This window comes from Gadus morhua, chromosome 7, assembly GCF_902167405.1.
Source record: "Gadus morhua chromosome 7, gadMor3.0, whole genome shotgun sequence".
NCBI lineage: Eukaryota > Metazoa > Chordata > Actinopteri > Gadiformes > Gadidae > Gadus > Gadus morhua.
The window spans coordinates 29699257-29715931 of NC_044054.1; the positions used below are offsets into that span (position 1 = coordinate 29699257).

Here is a 16675-nt window from a genome sequence, read left to right on the forward strand (position 1 = left end):
GCTCATTAGCCTCCTGGCAGCCGTTGGGCCCAGCGCGAGCTGCCACCAGGAGCAGACACGCACGCCGGGATAAGAACCTTTGCTCGCTTGTTGTCACACGCCTGTGATTACCCGGTCGCACCGAAGCAAAACAACTCAGAAAGGAATGGCTTCAAGTCCCACTTAGTAGGCCTGGTGGTCCGCGTAATCATTCAAGGCTTTGCACGAAGCCTGGAATCCAGACTGCCAGTAAAAAAACGAAATAGCGTGCATAACTTCAAAACATGCCAAACATTTCTTCCCTTATGTTCAATATATTTTTTATCCGGTTTCATCAGGCTGGGCCACCCGTCTTGAGACTGTCCCTTTCACCCGTCGAGCCGAGGAGGTCGCTACAGGGATGCCACGATGCTCACAGGTAACCCTGTGTTCCCGCCGTGCGTTAACACTGCTAGTTTAGGACTACAGGAATGCATGCTGGGATACTGACTTGTGACCGAGGTGCTTGAGGAAGTAGCCCAGGACTTTGAGGGCTTGGACTCTGATGCTCTCGCTCTTGGATGCCAGCAGCTTGCAGATCACCCTGCAAGCAACATCAGGCGCTCCATTACTGTACAATCCAACGCTAAGTGAGAGTGAGAGCAAAGAAATGCAGAAATGAGTTAGAGGATTATTCATCACGACAGGCCAACGAAACACAACGCTTTCAATTAAAACGACACTAAAGCCTTTTGTGTGTGTGTGTGTGTGTGTGTGTGTGTGTGTGTGTGTGTGTGTGTGTGTGTGTGTGTGTGTGTGTGTGTGTGTGTGTGTGTGTGTGTATGTATGTGTGTGTGTGTGTGTGTGTGTGTGTGTGTGTGTGTGTGTGTGTGTGTGTGTGTGTGTGTGTGTGTGTGTGTGTGTGTGTGTGTGTGTGTGTATGTTTGTGCGTGCGTGTGTGTGTCTGACTGTGTGTCTGTCTGTCTGGGGTATGTGATTTTTGGTGTGTGTGAGGGTGAATGTGAGAGTGAGTGAGAGTGAGTAAGTATGTTAGAGTGTTTTGTGTGCGTGTGTTTGTGCCCATGTATATTAAGCAAATAAGATAAAAAATAACTCGCTTTTTATTTGTTAATGTTAAAATGTTAAAATTTGACCTAAATAATTTCCCAATTGTATAGTTGTATGTTTATATTCATATGTTTTGTCAATCTGGTCAACATTGAAGACCCTCAGTGTCCCTCAGTGTGACTCGTGTGTGTGTGTCGCATTGCCCACCTGATGCCGTTGCGCTGGTCGAAGGCAGGGATCATGGAGGCCGGGTGCTCCGACATCAGAGCCACCAGCAACTGGAGCACGTCATGGATGTTCTCATCCTGTCGGCACGGTAACCAGACCAGGGGAGGGAGGGGGAGAGAGGGAGGAGGGTGGAACAGATCATCAGAGGGAGGCGAGAGAGGTGCGTGTGACTGGGAAAAATTGTAATTGTAACGAGGGAAGAACGGAGCAGGGAGAAAGGGAGAGGTTTAGAGAGAGAGAGAGAGAGAGAGAGAGAGAGAGAGAGAGAGAGAGAGAGAGAGAGAGAGAGAGAGAGAGAGAGAGAGAGAGAGAGAGAGGTTTGGAGAGAGAGGTTTGGAGAGGGGGAAAGAGAGAAAGAGAGAGAGAGAGAGAGAGAGAGAGAGAGAGAGAGAGAGAGAGAGAGAGAGAGAGAGAGAGAGAGAGAGAGAGAGAGAGGGGGAGAGGGAGAGAGAGAGGCGGGTTCGATGCAAAGGGAACAGGTGATGCAGGTCTGGAGTGTGAATAGGGAGAGTTGACACAAGGTAATTGCTGCAGAGGAGTGGGCCGCCGCGCCTCGTTGTTATGCTATCCTCCCGGCTGTCACAGCAGCGTGGAGGATGAGCGTTACCGGCAACTTGTTTAAGTGGCGTCGTCATCTACATATACGTTTAGTCGGCGGCTGCAGCACCACTTTTCATCTCTCTCCCTCTCCCTCTCTCTCCCTCTCTCTCCCTCCCTCTCCCTCTCTCTCTCTCCCTCTCCCTCTCCCTCTCCCTCTCCCTCTCTCTCTCTCTCTCTCTATCGGTTTTTCAAAGGCACCAATTTTCCACCATCTCGCCCTCCCTCACTTCTTTTGTAGCCTCTCCCTGTCATGTCTTATCTCCCCTGCCTGCCATGTTTTCTCCCAGTGGGTGACAAGTCACAGGTTACTGTGTGTGTGTGTGTGTGTGTGTGTGTGTGTGTGTGTGTGTGTGTGTGTGTGTGTGTGTGTGTGTGTGTGTGTGTGTGTGTGTGTGTGTGTGTGTGTGCGCCTACACACACGTGTGTGTGTGCGTGTGTGTGTGGGTGCGGTGTTTACCTCATGCATAGTCAACAGGTAGTTCAGAATACTCTGCAGCTCATCCTCCTTCACACCTCGATCCTGGAGGAAGAGGAAAAAAATAAATAAACCACAACAGCAGCCCCCCCAAGAGCCAGCGTCACTGGGGCCCCCCAACAGCAGACACCTCAAACATTTACATTCACATGAAACCGTTTTCTCCACCCTGAGGTGAAGCGGCTCCATCCACGGCAGCCTTTGAAGCACATAGAGGGAGACGGAGGGCTGGCTACATCTCGAGTCTGCGCCTCTGCTGTGACAAGGACCGGTATTAAAAGCACACACCCACACACTGACAGATAGGCAGGTAGGCAGGCAGGGAGTGCGTGGCTCCGTGCTGCCCCCCCCCCCCCCCCCCCCCCCTCCCGTTCGGTGATGCACGCATGTCTACCGGTGGCAGTTTGTACAAAATAAGTGACAAAGGAAGGGGTCACGTCACGAGGAAGAGAAGGCAGTGTACCTTCAGGATGAGCTGCTTGAGGAACAGGAGCATGAACGCTCTCAGGGAGATGATCTCCTTCTGGGTCGGCCGCGGCCCGTCTGTGAGACAAACACACACACACACACACACACACACACACACACACACACACACACACACACACACACACACACAGAGACAAGAGATGAGCTGTGGTAATGAACAGGACGCTCACCACTGGTCGGTCACTCTGACTCGAGGTGCATACTGGCGTGTGGAGTAGACGGTGCTCTCTGCCAACATTATTCAAAATGATTCGCCACTTAACTTGAAGCAGTGGGCCCCACGCACACAAGCGCACGCTTATTTCCCTCCTTTTCATCGCTCTCTTGTTTCTGACTGTGACAGTGCGCGTCGAAGTGCCCGGCACTCACCACAACAATGAATGAATTGTTCAATGTTAACTCCATGCAAATGCGCGATAACCGGCGGCTGCACGCATTCACGGACCGCTTTCTCTCCGGCGGACGCTAATCAAGTCGAATAAATTAGACGTTTGTTTGGCGGAGAGCTTTAGGCACGCGTGGAGTACACGCACATGTTCAGAACTCACACACACACACACACACACACACACACACGCACCCAAACACCCCCCACACACACACAGAAACATACACACACACACACACACACACACACACACACCCAAACACCCCCCACACACACAGAAACATACACACACTATCATCAAGAGATCCAAAACCTAGTTAAGTACTGCTCAAACGTAACCAGATGTGACGTCTGTACACCTTATAGCCAACCGATCACGTAACGAGGTTAATCAAGTGAATGTCGCCGCGTAAGCAGAAAGGCCGCCGTCAGCCTGCGCGCGTTAATGAGCCGATTCGCCTTCACCTCAAAACGCCGACGACAACAGAGGCATCACATAAAGACGGCCTCATTGCGTTCCTGCTGAGTGAAAGCCAGACATCTAAATGATGATTTAATAGATTTACGCCCGTGGCCTCTGCCGTCGCTCCTGAGTTACTGCTAAACGCCGACCTGGAGCACCAGACCCCAGGAGGCAACGGGCGCCATCTTAAGATTCCGCGCTGCTCCTCCTCCCGACATAAATCTCCCACCGGGGATGGATATTGCATATCCCTTTCATTCATGCAGCCGTTTTTTTTTTTCCGCACGCACGTCAGGTACGGACGGACGCATCGGAGAGATGAAAGCCTGGCGATAGCCACGCTGATTATCGAAGCGTTATGTGTTTTTGATGCAGGTCAAAGAGACTATTTTTGGGGGGGGGGGGGGGGGGGTTCCTCAAGGTGCTGCTTTAAAGGTATATTATACATTTTATACAATCAGGTGAGAGTGTGATTAGCCATTACCAGCCATTTGAAAATCTGGCTCTTCTGACATCACAACTGACCACCTAGATGTGTGCTGGATAGATCAGTCTACCAGCCTACCCAGTGGACTGTAGCAAATGTGATATTAAATGTCCCTCGTCTATCCGTCATACACCTAGGTGGAGAGACGCCCACTTTTGATGTCAGAAGAAGCCGATTTTCAGGTCACCTTTAAAGTCGGTCGTATCCTACTCAAATGCCCGATGGGTTCCCCCCCGCGCACGCATTTCACGTTGTGTACGTTAAGCTTTACTAAGTCAGGGATAATGCACACAGAGCCGGTCGTTATGGAGGACTAGACCCTGACGGCGTGAGGCAGGTCCTGACTCAACCTGGAGGCCTGAGCCTGCTTTAATTACCCGGCTGGTGACTAAATAAATCACCAAAAATCGAATAAGAGAATGTTGCTCCCATTTAAAACGTTTAATTAGAAATAGCGTCCATAGCAAGGATCTGTCACTCATGGCGGCGGTCTCCCGTTAATAACAGACCCTTAGGAGGACGTGTTTGACCAACCAGTATTCGATCCTACGCTTCTTTCGCAGACAGGGTGACTGTCCATGTGCCTCTGATGCTGCGCTGCGTCTAACGCATTCAACGTCTTGTTTCGTTGGGTTAAGTGTTCTTCCTCAGGCCGTCCGAGGCCATCTCAGCCTCAGACCGAGGTACGGAGCACCGCGGCGGTCCAGCGCAGAGTGACTGCTGAGTGAATCACATTTTTTTACCGACGGCAGTTTACCGTTTTTTGGGAATAGCGAGTGTGTGGGAGGAGGCTTAGCAGGGGCGGCCTTTCAAAGAGAACGCAGTGGGGCAGAAAGACACAGATAGAGCGAGAGAGAGAGCATGAGCGAGAGAGAGCGAGAGAGAGCGAGCGAGAGCGAGAGCGAGAGAGAGAGGCAGAGGAGCAAGAGCAAGAGAGAGAGAGAGCATGAACGATAGCGAGACAGAGAGGGAGAGGAGCAAGAGCGAGAGAGAGAGAGAGAGAGAGAGAGAGAGAGAGAGAGAGAGAGAGAGAGAGAGAGAGAGAGAGAGAGAGAGAGAGAGAGAGAGAGAGAGAGCGAGAGAGAGAGCGAGAGGCAAGAGCGAGGGAGAGAGAGCGAGAGAGCGAGAGAGAGAGAGAGAGAGAGAGCGCGAGAGAGAGAGAGAGAGGAGCAAGAGCGAGGGAGAGAGAGCAAGAGCAAGAGCAAGAGCAAGAGAGAGAGAGAGAGAGAGACACAGCGAGAGAGACACAGCGAGAGCCAGCGCCAGAGAGAGAGAGAGAGAGAGAGACATCAAGAGTGAGAGAGAGAGAGAGAGAGAGAGAGAGAAACCTACGCATTCAACCATCTCCGGCATGACAATGCAGTTTCAGTGATATTTAATCCCACGCCTTTCCCGCCGTCTCCCCAGGTGACGGTGTGTGCGTGGGGCGTGTGTGTGTGGGGCGTGCGTGTGTGTCCGTTTCCACTTTCCCTTTCTTTTGTCATCGGATTGGGACAGTACTTTTCATGGTTTATTCATATCCCGTATGAAAGCTGAACGGGAGCCCGTCGGAGAATCCCGATGAAGCCACTCAACGCCCCGGACCGCAAGGACGCGGGTCCGCCCCCATCGTTCAGCCACGGCCCAGCGCGCACGCTTGCACGTCAACATCTGCTGTGTGCGCCGGTCACACGTCGTTACGCACGCGAGTCACGGTGGACGCGGTTAAACCCACGGGGCTATACCGGCGGGTCACGCTCAGTCCGGTGGCTTTCGCTTGGCGTGAGCGCGTGAGTGTGTGTGTGAGTGTGTGAGTGTGTGAGTGTGTGAGTGTGTGAGTGTGTGATTCAACCACTGGAATCAAATCAAAGCGCTCGCTCGCGATCGGCTCGAACCGTCGGTCCTTTGAAGCAGCGTGTCGAAAGCAGGGCTTTTTTTTTTTTCTGGGCTGAGGGGGGAATCCAACGCGTTAAAAATATATGAGTACCCCTACTGGGTCGTTTTGTTTTGTCTTCAGGAAAGATCAGATTCATAAATAAAGATGTGGCTCATCAATGCAAATCACACACACTCACTGTGGTAGAGCGCGGCCAAGGGCGGACTTCAGAACCACAACGAGCTCATCCGTTTGCCTTTGTCCCGCCATTAGCTCGTCGCTGGCGCTAATTACCGCCAGTTCCAGCAGCACTTCTATCAGCACCACGGCCAGCGAGGCAAACAGCATCCACGTCCACGCACAGAAGGGGCGGCCGCCAGACTTTGATTAAAAATTCCAAAGGCTCCCTTAGATCCATCAATCACGTCGCTGTTGCCATGGCAACCGGGGGAAGCGTATCCTGAGCCCGGAGCCGGGGGGGGGGGGGGGGGGGGGGGGGGGGGGGGGAGTCGGTCCGCCCGCCAAAGAGGAGGAGGGTTGATTAATTTCGAGAGCTTGCTCACAAATGTATTACCTTAATTGACGTGCGGGTTGAGCGGTTGTTTTAACATGGCACTGTGATTCAGTGGATCGCCGTTTCAATAAAACATATATCCTATATACGCGCATGATGATAACGCGCCAAGCACGCGCGACGGTTAAACGCACAGTTATTAACATGTTATTCAGCGTCTTTCTTTTGATCCTCCCAAAAAACATCCTTTGTGAGCTTACTAGTGTACGTTTCCATCTCCGAACTACAGCATTAACCTTTCTGATTAGGTCTCTGAATAACAGGCTCTGGCGCGGCTGACACATATAATCCCTCAGGCCCGTATACTCTCCTCTCAAGTACGGATGCCGTCAAGGCCTTCTCGTGACAACGAAGGCTTAGCAGTCAATAAATAAGGTGTAGAAGGAGCAGAATGGGAGAGGAGTGGTAATAATAGAGTATTACACGGACCCCTGAACACAATTCGACATCGACGCATGGATGGAAACAGGGCTGGGCTACTTTTTCCACGCTGAGAGGAAAGCTACTTCAAGACGAAAGAGGCTTTCAGGTTTCTAATGTTGTCTCTCTCTCTCTCTCTCTCTCTCTCTCTCTCTCTCTCTCTCTCTCTCTCTCTCTCTCTCTCTCTCTCTCTCTCTCTCTCTCTCTCTCTCTCTCTCTCTCTCTCTCTCTCTCTCTCTCTCTCTCCGACCTTCCATTTTGTTTCTTCTTAATTTATGCCAAACTGACATCCAAGTCCAGCAGAGTTGTTTGGTCGGTGTGTGTCTATATATAGATACAGATATAGACACACTGAATAAAGCAATGAATAAAATTATAATAATTACTTTAATTACACTTCCCATACATAATTACCCTATAGATTGTGTGAAGGTTCACTTCTGTTTGTGTTTGTTTGTTTGTTTGCAGCTTCAAATTATGCGTGCGTGCATGTCTGTATGTGTGTTTGTGTGAGTGTCTATGTGTCTTCATGCATGTTTGTTTGTGTGTCTGTATATGCGTGTCTGTACGCGTGTTTGTGTGTGTCTGCATGTATGTGTGTGTGTTTGTGTGTGTGTGTCTGTATGTGTGTGTGCGTGACTGTATGTGTGCGTGACTGTATGTGTGCGTGACTGTATGTGTCTCTCTTTGTTTGTGTCTGTCTGTCTGTCTGTCTGTCTCTATGTGTGTGGTGTGTGTGTCTGTCTCTATGTGTGTGTGTGTGTGTGTGTGTGTGTGTGTGTCTGTCTCTATGTATGTGTGCGTGCGTGCGTGCGTGCCTGTGCGCGTGCGTGCGTGCGTACCGAGGCCCTTGGGCGTGATGCCACTACACTCCAGCGGGCTGCAGGCCCAGTAGTAGTACTTGAGCGTGTGCATGAGCTGCAGCACCGTGCCCACGCGCCGGATGGTCGTGTAGATGGTCGCCGTGCCGATGAACTCTGACGACAGGTATGTGTACAGGGAGAGCTGGACCTGAGTGCCAAAACACACACACACACACACACACACACACACACACACACACACACACACACACACACACACACACACACACACACACACACACACACACACACACACACACACACACACACACACACACACACAAACACACACACACACACACACACACACACACACACACACACACACACAGAAGAGCAAACATCCAAATATTAACACATGGAAACGTACCAAGACATATCCAGATAATACAAAAACACAGAAAGCAATGTAAACCGTTTATGAATGCATATGTAACATCCATGCACACACACACACAAACACACGCAGACACATGCACACACACACACACAAACACACTCATTCACACAAACCTCCCCGGACACACAGACACAAACACACACCCACATAAAAACACACACACACACACATTTAAAAAGAGTGGCCAAATCAAACGTCCACTGAGCGCAGGCCTCCACCACCTCGTTCGCCTTAATCTCGCCCTAATCAAGGAACAGTGTTAACGGGCTCAGCGTTTACCGAGGCTCCATTCAGCGGCCCGGCCCCGGAGAGGCGTCCGCATCTAATCGCCCGAATTAAGGAGAAGGGGCCACGGGACCCCGAGCCAGCGCGGTACCACGCCGGGAAGAACGGACAGGGCAGGGGCCGTCTTCAATGGCCTTGATTACATCACAAGGACTTCCTGGGCACGGGGAGGTCCCACCGACCGAATCTGGCGGGGGCAACGCTGGAACGCCACCAGGGCTGTGGGTCACTGGGCATGAGAGGCGGCGTGACGAGGGGGGTGCACAGAGGAGAGCTGTTCATCTTCGTTTGGGCCCGGCCGCCCGGCTCAACGCGCGCCGACACATTAACCCAAACGGGCGACAGGGTGCTGACCACCTTTGCGTGAGGCGCGCAGGACAAAAGCCAAGAATGCGAGAATGTGGTTTGATAATTGTTTCGTCTGGGAGCAGAGAGAAAACAGTAAAAGTCTGTGATTAGGCTTTTACTGTGCTTTTTTTTTTGGGGGGGGGGGGGGGGGGTTGTTTTTTTGTTGCCGAAATCAACATGAATTAATTAGCGATTGATAAGACTCTTAGAGGTGGATTTGCATGGTCAGGGCAGGGGGGGAGTACAGGAACTATAATGAGGCCCAGTCAGGGAAGGAATCTGGAGGAGAAATGAGATTAAAAGATTACATCATGTTCGGGCTGACTGTGATTGGCTCGTTTGGTTTACATGCAGCCTGCCTTCCACGACCCCGCCGTGACCCCTGACCTATCCCTGACTCTGTGTGCCTTCCTTCTTCCATTTTGTGGGCCCCTCATTATTTTAGGGGGGGGGGGGGGGGGCTTGGTGGTGTGAACTGTCTTCTGAACTCGGGGGGGTTCTGCGAAGACCTTCAACGCTCTGGGTTTAATAAACTTAACTGGATGCGGTGGTAAATCCAAGGGAGTTAACCGCAGTCAAACTGTGACGGGCCATTACGTCGCCGGGATCAAGAGGAGCAAAAAGCCTTCTCCCAGTATCCGCTGGTTACCAGCCACTAGCCTCCCAGTGCGTCAGACTCTATCCTTCCGATGGCGGAGGGTTACCTAAGGTCAACCTGGCTCAGTCGGAACACTGAGGTCAACTATCAAGAGACTCTCTCTCTCTCTGTCCCTCCCTCTCCATCCCTCCCTCTCTCTCGGATGCAGCAGCAGCAGCTGCCAGGTTGTGTTTTCTCCAATCCCGGCTCAGCAAAGCCCTGGAGACTCGCACCGTTTCTCCCCCCCCCCCCCCCCCCCCCCCAGGAGCCAATCACGGCGCAGGGGCACAGGGGAGGAGACAGGGAGGCAGGAAGTGAAGAAAATAATTGAAGTACGGAACTGACGGACCCAGCAGGGATGCCACATATACTCACATCTAGTTCAGAGCGAGAGAGACAGGGAGAGAGACTTACAGAGAGAGAGAAGGAAAGAGTGAGCTGAGGAATGGAATGGTGAGACAGACACATAGATAGATACATGGATAGGTATATAAAGACTGAAAGGGATAGAGCAAGACAGATAGATAAAAAGATTGATGGATATAGATAGTTGGATAGATAGACTGAGATAGAAAGATAGACTGAGATAGATAGATAGACTGAGATAGATAGATAGATAGACTGAGATAGATAGATAGATAGATAGATAGATAGATAGATAGACTGAGATAGATAGATAGATAGATAGATAGATATATAGATAGATAGATAGATAGATAGATAGATAGATAGATAGATAGATAGATAGATAGATAGATAGATAGATAGATAGATAGATAGATAGATAGATAGATAGATAGATAGATACATACATACATAGACAGATAGATGGATTGAAAATGCTCAAAGCCCACCGTGCCACATAAACCCTATCTTTGTTACATTATGAATTGTGTTCTCACCCCTGCCGCTGATGTATATTATGTCTATTATATATATCTTATCGTAAGGACCAGCCTCTTAGGGTACCTTCAAAGGCACTTTCGATCCAATTAATTTGTTTTTCGACCATTATTTCCTATGTATTACTGTAAGACTGTAGCCACGGCTAACCGGAGAGCTATCTTTAAGCTTGAATAGCATCGGAACGACGAGGAATGGCATTCACTGGGCCGCTGTCAGTTGGCGAGCTGTCAGTGGACTCGTTTCGACTGTAACGCGATCCCAATCTGCTGCTTTAAAACCAAAACGTCTGCCATGGAACGTAGACCAGTGGAGCCGCACAACTGGTCGTGAAAACCAGTATAAACTGTTGTTACTGATGCGAGGGTATTCATAGTTAATCTAAATCCTAGTCTGCATACCTGGTGATTCAACCAAAGTAAAGTTTTCCGAGTGATACGACCGTGAAGCTCTGCGACTGCGTATAACGGTTGATATTGTATGCTAGGATTCTGCATTTAGACAATAGGTCTTTCATGGAATACATGTCCCGGCCTTGAGGGAGAATGGCATTGTTTCCTTCTACCCTCCTCTGTGTCTGACAGGAACTCCCCCGACAGATCTCTCCTTCATACTAAGAGAATTCAGAATATGGCCTGTTTCAGTCCATCTCTCACCACGTCGTTCTACATGCTCTCCCCTTTCCTCTCTGTTCATAACACAGAATTTCCCTCGGTGAGGTATACAGCGTTCTGCCTCCCGTCTCCAAAAGAAATTTGAAAACATTTACAGACAATGATATACACACACAGACTTTCACACTCAGAACTATACCATGGTAGTATCCTTAGAGACACGATGCACGCACACACGCGCACACACACACACACGCACACTCAAGCACATACACACAAAAGCACAATCACGCACACAAACCCACATACGCACACACACTAAAACTATACCAAAGTGGTACCCACATAGGCACGATGCACACACAAACACACACACACATATACAGACACAATCGAAACTATCCAAAGTGGTACCCACTCACAAAAGGCACACTCGCACACACTCAAGCACACACACACACACAGAAGCACAAACACGCACACAAACCCACACACACGAAAACTTTACCAAAGTGGTACCCACACAGGCACGATGCACACAAGTGCACACACACACACACACACACACACACACACACACACACACACACACACACACACACACACACACACACACACACACACACACACACACACACACACACACACACACACACAAGGAGCAGAGGTGGAGGTGCTTGGGTTGATGGTGGAGGTGCAGGGTTGTAGGTGGGTGGGGTGGCTGACCTTGGCGGGGGTGTGGATCCAGATGGCGGCGTTGAACAGGACGTGGTCGCACAGCTGCTTGAGCAGCGGCGCGCCGTGGGGCAGGCCGTCCAGGTACTTGGCGAAGGACAGGAACTGCTCCAGCACCGCCCTGGTGATGTGCACCCGGGACGACTGGAGGGGGGGCGGGCCACAGGAAGTGACAACAGGAAGTGACGTCACTAAACAACCGGCAACTCTTTCACGCCAACAACAAAAAACGCTTTTGTTTAAACGAGAGATACGTCATTGTCTTGTGACTCATTTTTATTGCTCTTATTGGTTATCATTTATTGGCTTATATATTTATTATTAATGTGTTTGATCATTGTTATAGATATTTTTTACTTTATAGGACGTAAAGGAATTCGTTTTACGAATTTAGCCTATTTGGTTTGGACAAAGTTCGCCACCCAGTGTAGGTGAAAGATGCTGATTTGTGCTGAGTGAGATTACATTACAGCCTGTGGAGTTGTGACAAAGTGCTTTCAATATTAAACCGTACTGCCGGACGGTTTCACATATTTAATATCCAAAAGCACTTTAAAGAGAGCTTGTAGATTTTCTATATCGGGGTCTGCCTTTGCCCGTCTGGCCTTTCAAAGGGATCTCTCGCAGTCAAATCAAAGTGACACAGAATTACTTACGATTACCACGCTGCCTATTTCAATATCATTTATTAGCCGGGCCACTAAACTGTTTGTCAATCATTTAAAGGCTTCTCATCTCTGCATCACCGAAATCATAACGAAACCTTCCTGAAAATCATCCACGTAGCAAAAAAACTAAATATCCGACCAAGAGTCTCGCAGAGAGAAGGAAACATAGAAATATCTAACGAGAACGTATAACATGGAATAAAATGTACTCTATTATTCATCCGAGACAGGGAATTAGGGTGTCCGAACAGAAAGTACTCGATGGAAATAAGAATGAAACGAAAAAGGTCAAGCATTTAAATATTCTTTACAAACCGACCAAAGAAATACAGAAGATATACTGCATACACAATGGCCCAATCCCATTTCTACCCCTTACCCCTCCCCCTTGTTTTGAAGGGGTAAGGGGAAAGGGTAAGGGGTAGAAATGGGATGGGGCCAATAAGACAAGCAGAATCACAGCTTCAGGCATGAGACGGAAGATGAGTTATAGAAGCGGAGTTCCTGTGGGAGCTCCGGTGTAAGATGTAAAGGAACAGCCATCACTGCAGGCAGACGCGGACCTTCTCCAGGAGGTAGCCAATCACGAGGAAGCCTTTCCCTCCCAGCATCTGCTCCTGCATGGCCACCGAGCTCTTCAGAAGCTCCACCAGGAAGGCTAGCAATGTAGCACTGTGGCACACACATACACACACACACACACACACACACACACACACACACACACACACACACACACACACACACACACACACACACACACACACACACACACACACACACACACACACACACACACACACACACAAACCCACGCACACACGCAACGGTAAATTAGCGTTTTGTTTTCTCATTCCTGTATTCGGTTACATTTGCTGTCCACTTTCTGTATCAAAATGATTGTCCCCCCGATCGGCACAGAGCACTATGTGTTGACAAACGGCCAAATCAGGGGCTTCATTCCATATTTCATTCCCTTCCATAAGCTGTGCTCGGCACCGCTTGGCCCGTTTGGGTTAGCTTAATTAGCTCGAGGCTAGCACTAACTAGACAGTGTTTGGTTAGGTAAATTAGCTTGAGGCTAGCGCTAACTAGACAGTATCTGGTTAGCTTAATTAGCTCGATGCCAGCGCTAATTAGACAGTGTTTTGTTTGCTAAATTTGCTCGATGCTAGCGCTAACTAGACAGTGTTTGGTTAGCTAAATTAGCTCGAGGCTAGCGCTAACTAGACAGTGTCTGTTTAGCTTAATTAGCTCGATGCCAGTGCTAATTAGACAGTGTTTTGTTAGCTTAATTAGCTCAATGCTAGCGCTAATTAGACAGTGTTTTGTTTGCTAAATTTGCTCGATGCTAGCGCTAACTAGACAGTGTTTGGTAAGCTTAATTAGCTTGATGTTAGCGCTAACTAGACAGTGTTTGGTAAGCTTAATTAGCTCGATGCTAGCGCTAACTAGACAGTGTGTGGTTCGCTTAATTAGCTCGATGCTAGCAGTAACGAGACGGTGCTGGGGCTGACCAGACGCTGGTGTCCACGGAGCTGTCGTTGAGCTGCCGGTAGTCCAGCTGGGAGAACAGGGGAAACAGGACCTGGATGCCCCCGATGGAGTGGATGGCACTGTGGATGGAGTGGGTCACGATGGCCTTCACGTCCTGGGGAACCACGCACACACCCACCCACACCCACACACACACACAATGACACATATACACACAAACACAAACACAAAAATAAACAATGACACAGGCACACACACTCACAATCACAAACATATACATATACACTCACACACACACACACACACACAAACACAAGGCAGTGTGTCAGTGAGCTTTGTTTGTGAGCATCAGGGCATCAGCATGCACGCCCACAAGCACACTACCTCACACCGGCCTTGTCCTTGAACAGGTGAACATCTTGACTTTAAGGTTGCATTACCATTAAACCGTCTGATACGTCCTCTGATCACAGTGGATGCTCTGGTTCTCATGTCCACATTAAAAGCTATTTTTCTCCCTGTCCCAAAACGCCTTATGTATGTTCTTTTGTTAAAAGGAGCTATATAACACGAAGGAAACACACCAAGTCTAATCGCTGGCGTTCCCGACAACACTGCTGCAGCCAGGATGCACTCCTTTGAAATGTCCCATTCCTGGAGGGAATGCTGGTTCTTGTTTTGGCCTGTGTGTTATGATTCACTATTCTCCAAGTACCCCGTGTTGCCAAATATGAAACATATTGGCACACAAATCAAATAATAATAATAACTTTACCACACTTTTTTCAGACACAGGAAACAGAGTGCCTCACAGCAGTCAATACAGACCCCCAAACAGGAAACACATCACCCGATATAAAGGTATCACACTGCCTCACAGCAGCAATTACAAAACGCACACACAGGTAAAATACCACACAACAAAGGTTCCTGAACAAATTTGTCCAAAGAGGTTAAATGCGATGGGGAACAGACTTTGCAAGCCTCAACTTCTCTGGCAGATCGATCAAAAGTCTCGGAAACAGCAAAAAAACTCAAAGGCCTTGTCGTCCGCTGTGGTTGTGAGCCTAGACTGTGGACTGGCATGCCACTCCCTATCAATGGACGTCAGTCTGCGTCAAGACTCATAGGATAGAAGACCAGAACTATAGGGAGGGGCCAGCCAATGCCTGGCCTTAAAACTAGTAAAAATAATTGAACTAAAATAATCTGCTGAAAAAGGGGGGATACGGTTAAAGTTTCAGATTGGAGTAATAGCTGAGGTGCAGCATTTTGGACTAACTGAATGCGGTGGTTTGATTTCTGAATATGACAGGCATGCAGGGGGCTGCCATCGTCAAGGCAGAAGGAAATACACGCATGGATGAGTTTCTCCGGATTTCTTTTGGGAGGGGGAAATGAAAGACCTGACCGTGGCTGTATTTCTCGAATGATAGAAATATGAAATAGGATACACGAGTTCTCCAAGTTTTTTTTACGAGTTCTCTCTGCCTTAAACCAAGTACAATGATGTCAGTTTTTGGATGGTTTAATTGGCAAAGGTTGCCAGACATCCAGTATTTTATTACACTTGTGGAGGGCTGCTATATTAGACTGGACACCGGCCCAAATGTAAAGCTGTGTGTCATCGCCATGACAGTGAAACTGGACGTTATATCTGCAGATGATGACACCGAGAGGGAGCCTATGGATGGAGAGAAAAAAGGGACCTAGAATTGAACCCTGTGAGACCCCATGGAGTATGTCTGTGGGGAGTGGAAAACTGAGCCCGCCATTGCCATAGAGAGGCATCTAATAAATAAGCAGGACCAATAACTAAGATGGAGAACTCCCCAGCATCTCCATTAAGCAGTAGTTCATTACACACTGTCTAAATGGCAGCCTCATACTCCCTCTCTCTGTGGAGGGATCCAAAGCCAGATTGGAATATTTCAAAAAAAATATTATTTGTCAGATGGGCTACTTATTTGGCAGCAAATTTTTTGGGAGCTTTTTCTAGGATCTTGGATGAAAATGGAGGTTATCAGTCAGGTCTGTAATTATTCAGAGGGAAGGGATCTAAATATATATTTTTTAAAGGAGAAGTTAGACTAAAACAGTTTTTAATTAAGTAATGAAAAGAGATCAAACAGCCATCACATCCTCGGGGCATGTTGATGACTTAACTTGGCTAACCATATCATTGAGAGCTGATAGGCACTAATGTAAAAAAAAGTAAGGATAAAACATTAAATTATCTGTGAGCTAAGGGCTCTAAGGTATATATGAAGTGTGAGGCTTCTGAGATGTAAGCAAACATTTGAAACTTGCAGAGGTCTGGTGATGCAGCTAAGTTAAAGTTGGGGGGGGGGGGGATATCAACAATCCAGTCAAGTGTTTAGACAGTACTTTTGGATTATGTGCATTCTGAGGGATCAGGGTAGAAAGTAAGTATCTAGTGCACCATTAACTGTAGCATTGTATTGTAGCCAGCTCGCTCCTGGCATTGCCATTAGCCACCGTCATTAAAACGCATTAAAACTGTCTCTGGTTCTCTAACACACGCTCATGTAAACACACTGAATCCACCACTCAAATGCTTTAACTCACTCACGCCACTTCATCACAACCCCTTGCTAGCCTTTTAACAATGAGCAAATAGATGGGTTGAACATTGTGCAAATCTTTGTTTAAACTATAGCCAGGACTAAAGCTATTCAAGAAAGTCACACAAGCGCTTT

The 16675-nt window shown here is 48.6% G+C and overlaps 1 protein-coding gene across 1 annotated transcript in view; it reads right to left on the minus strand.

Moving 5' to 3' along the window:
- Nucleotides 1-14919, minus strand: part of nbeaa (neurobeachin a) — a gene marked incomplete in the record, with an annotated part of 68386 nt that extends 53467 nt beyond the window's left edge. Inside the window, 8 exon segments of the mRNA XM_030361367.1 lie at nt 470-562; nt 1234-1331; nt 2312-2374; nt 2793-2872; nt 7848-8016; nt 11782-11934; nt 13022-13130; nt 13976-14919. Coding sequence (XP_030217227.1) covers nt 470-562; nt 1234-1331; nt 2312-2374; nt 2793-2872; nt 7848-8016; nt 11782-11934; nt 13022-13130; nt 13976-14235 — 1025 coding nt within the window.
- Nucleotides 14920-16675: the final 1756 nt, after the last annotated feature.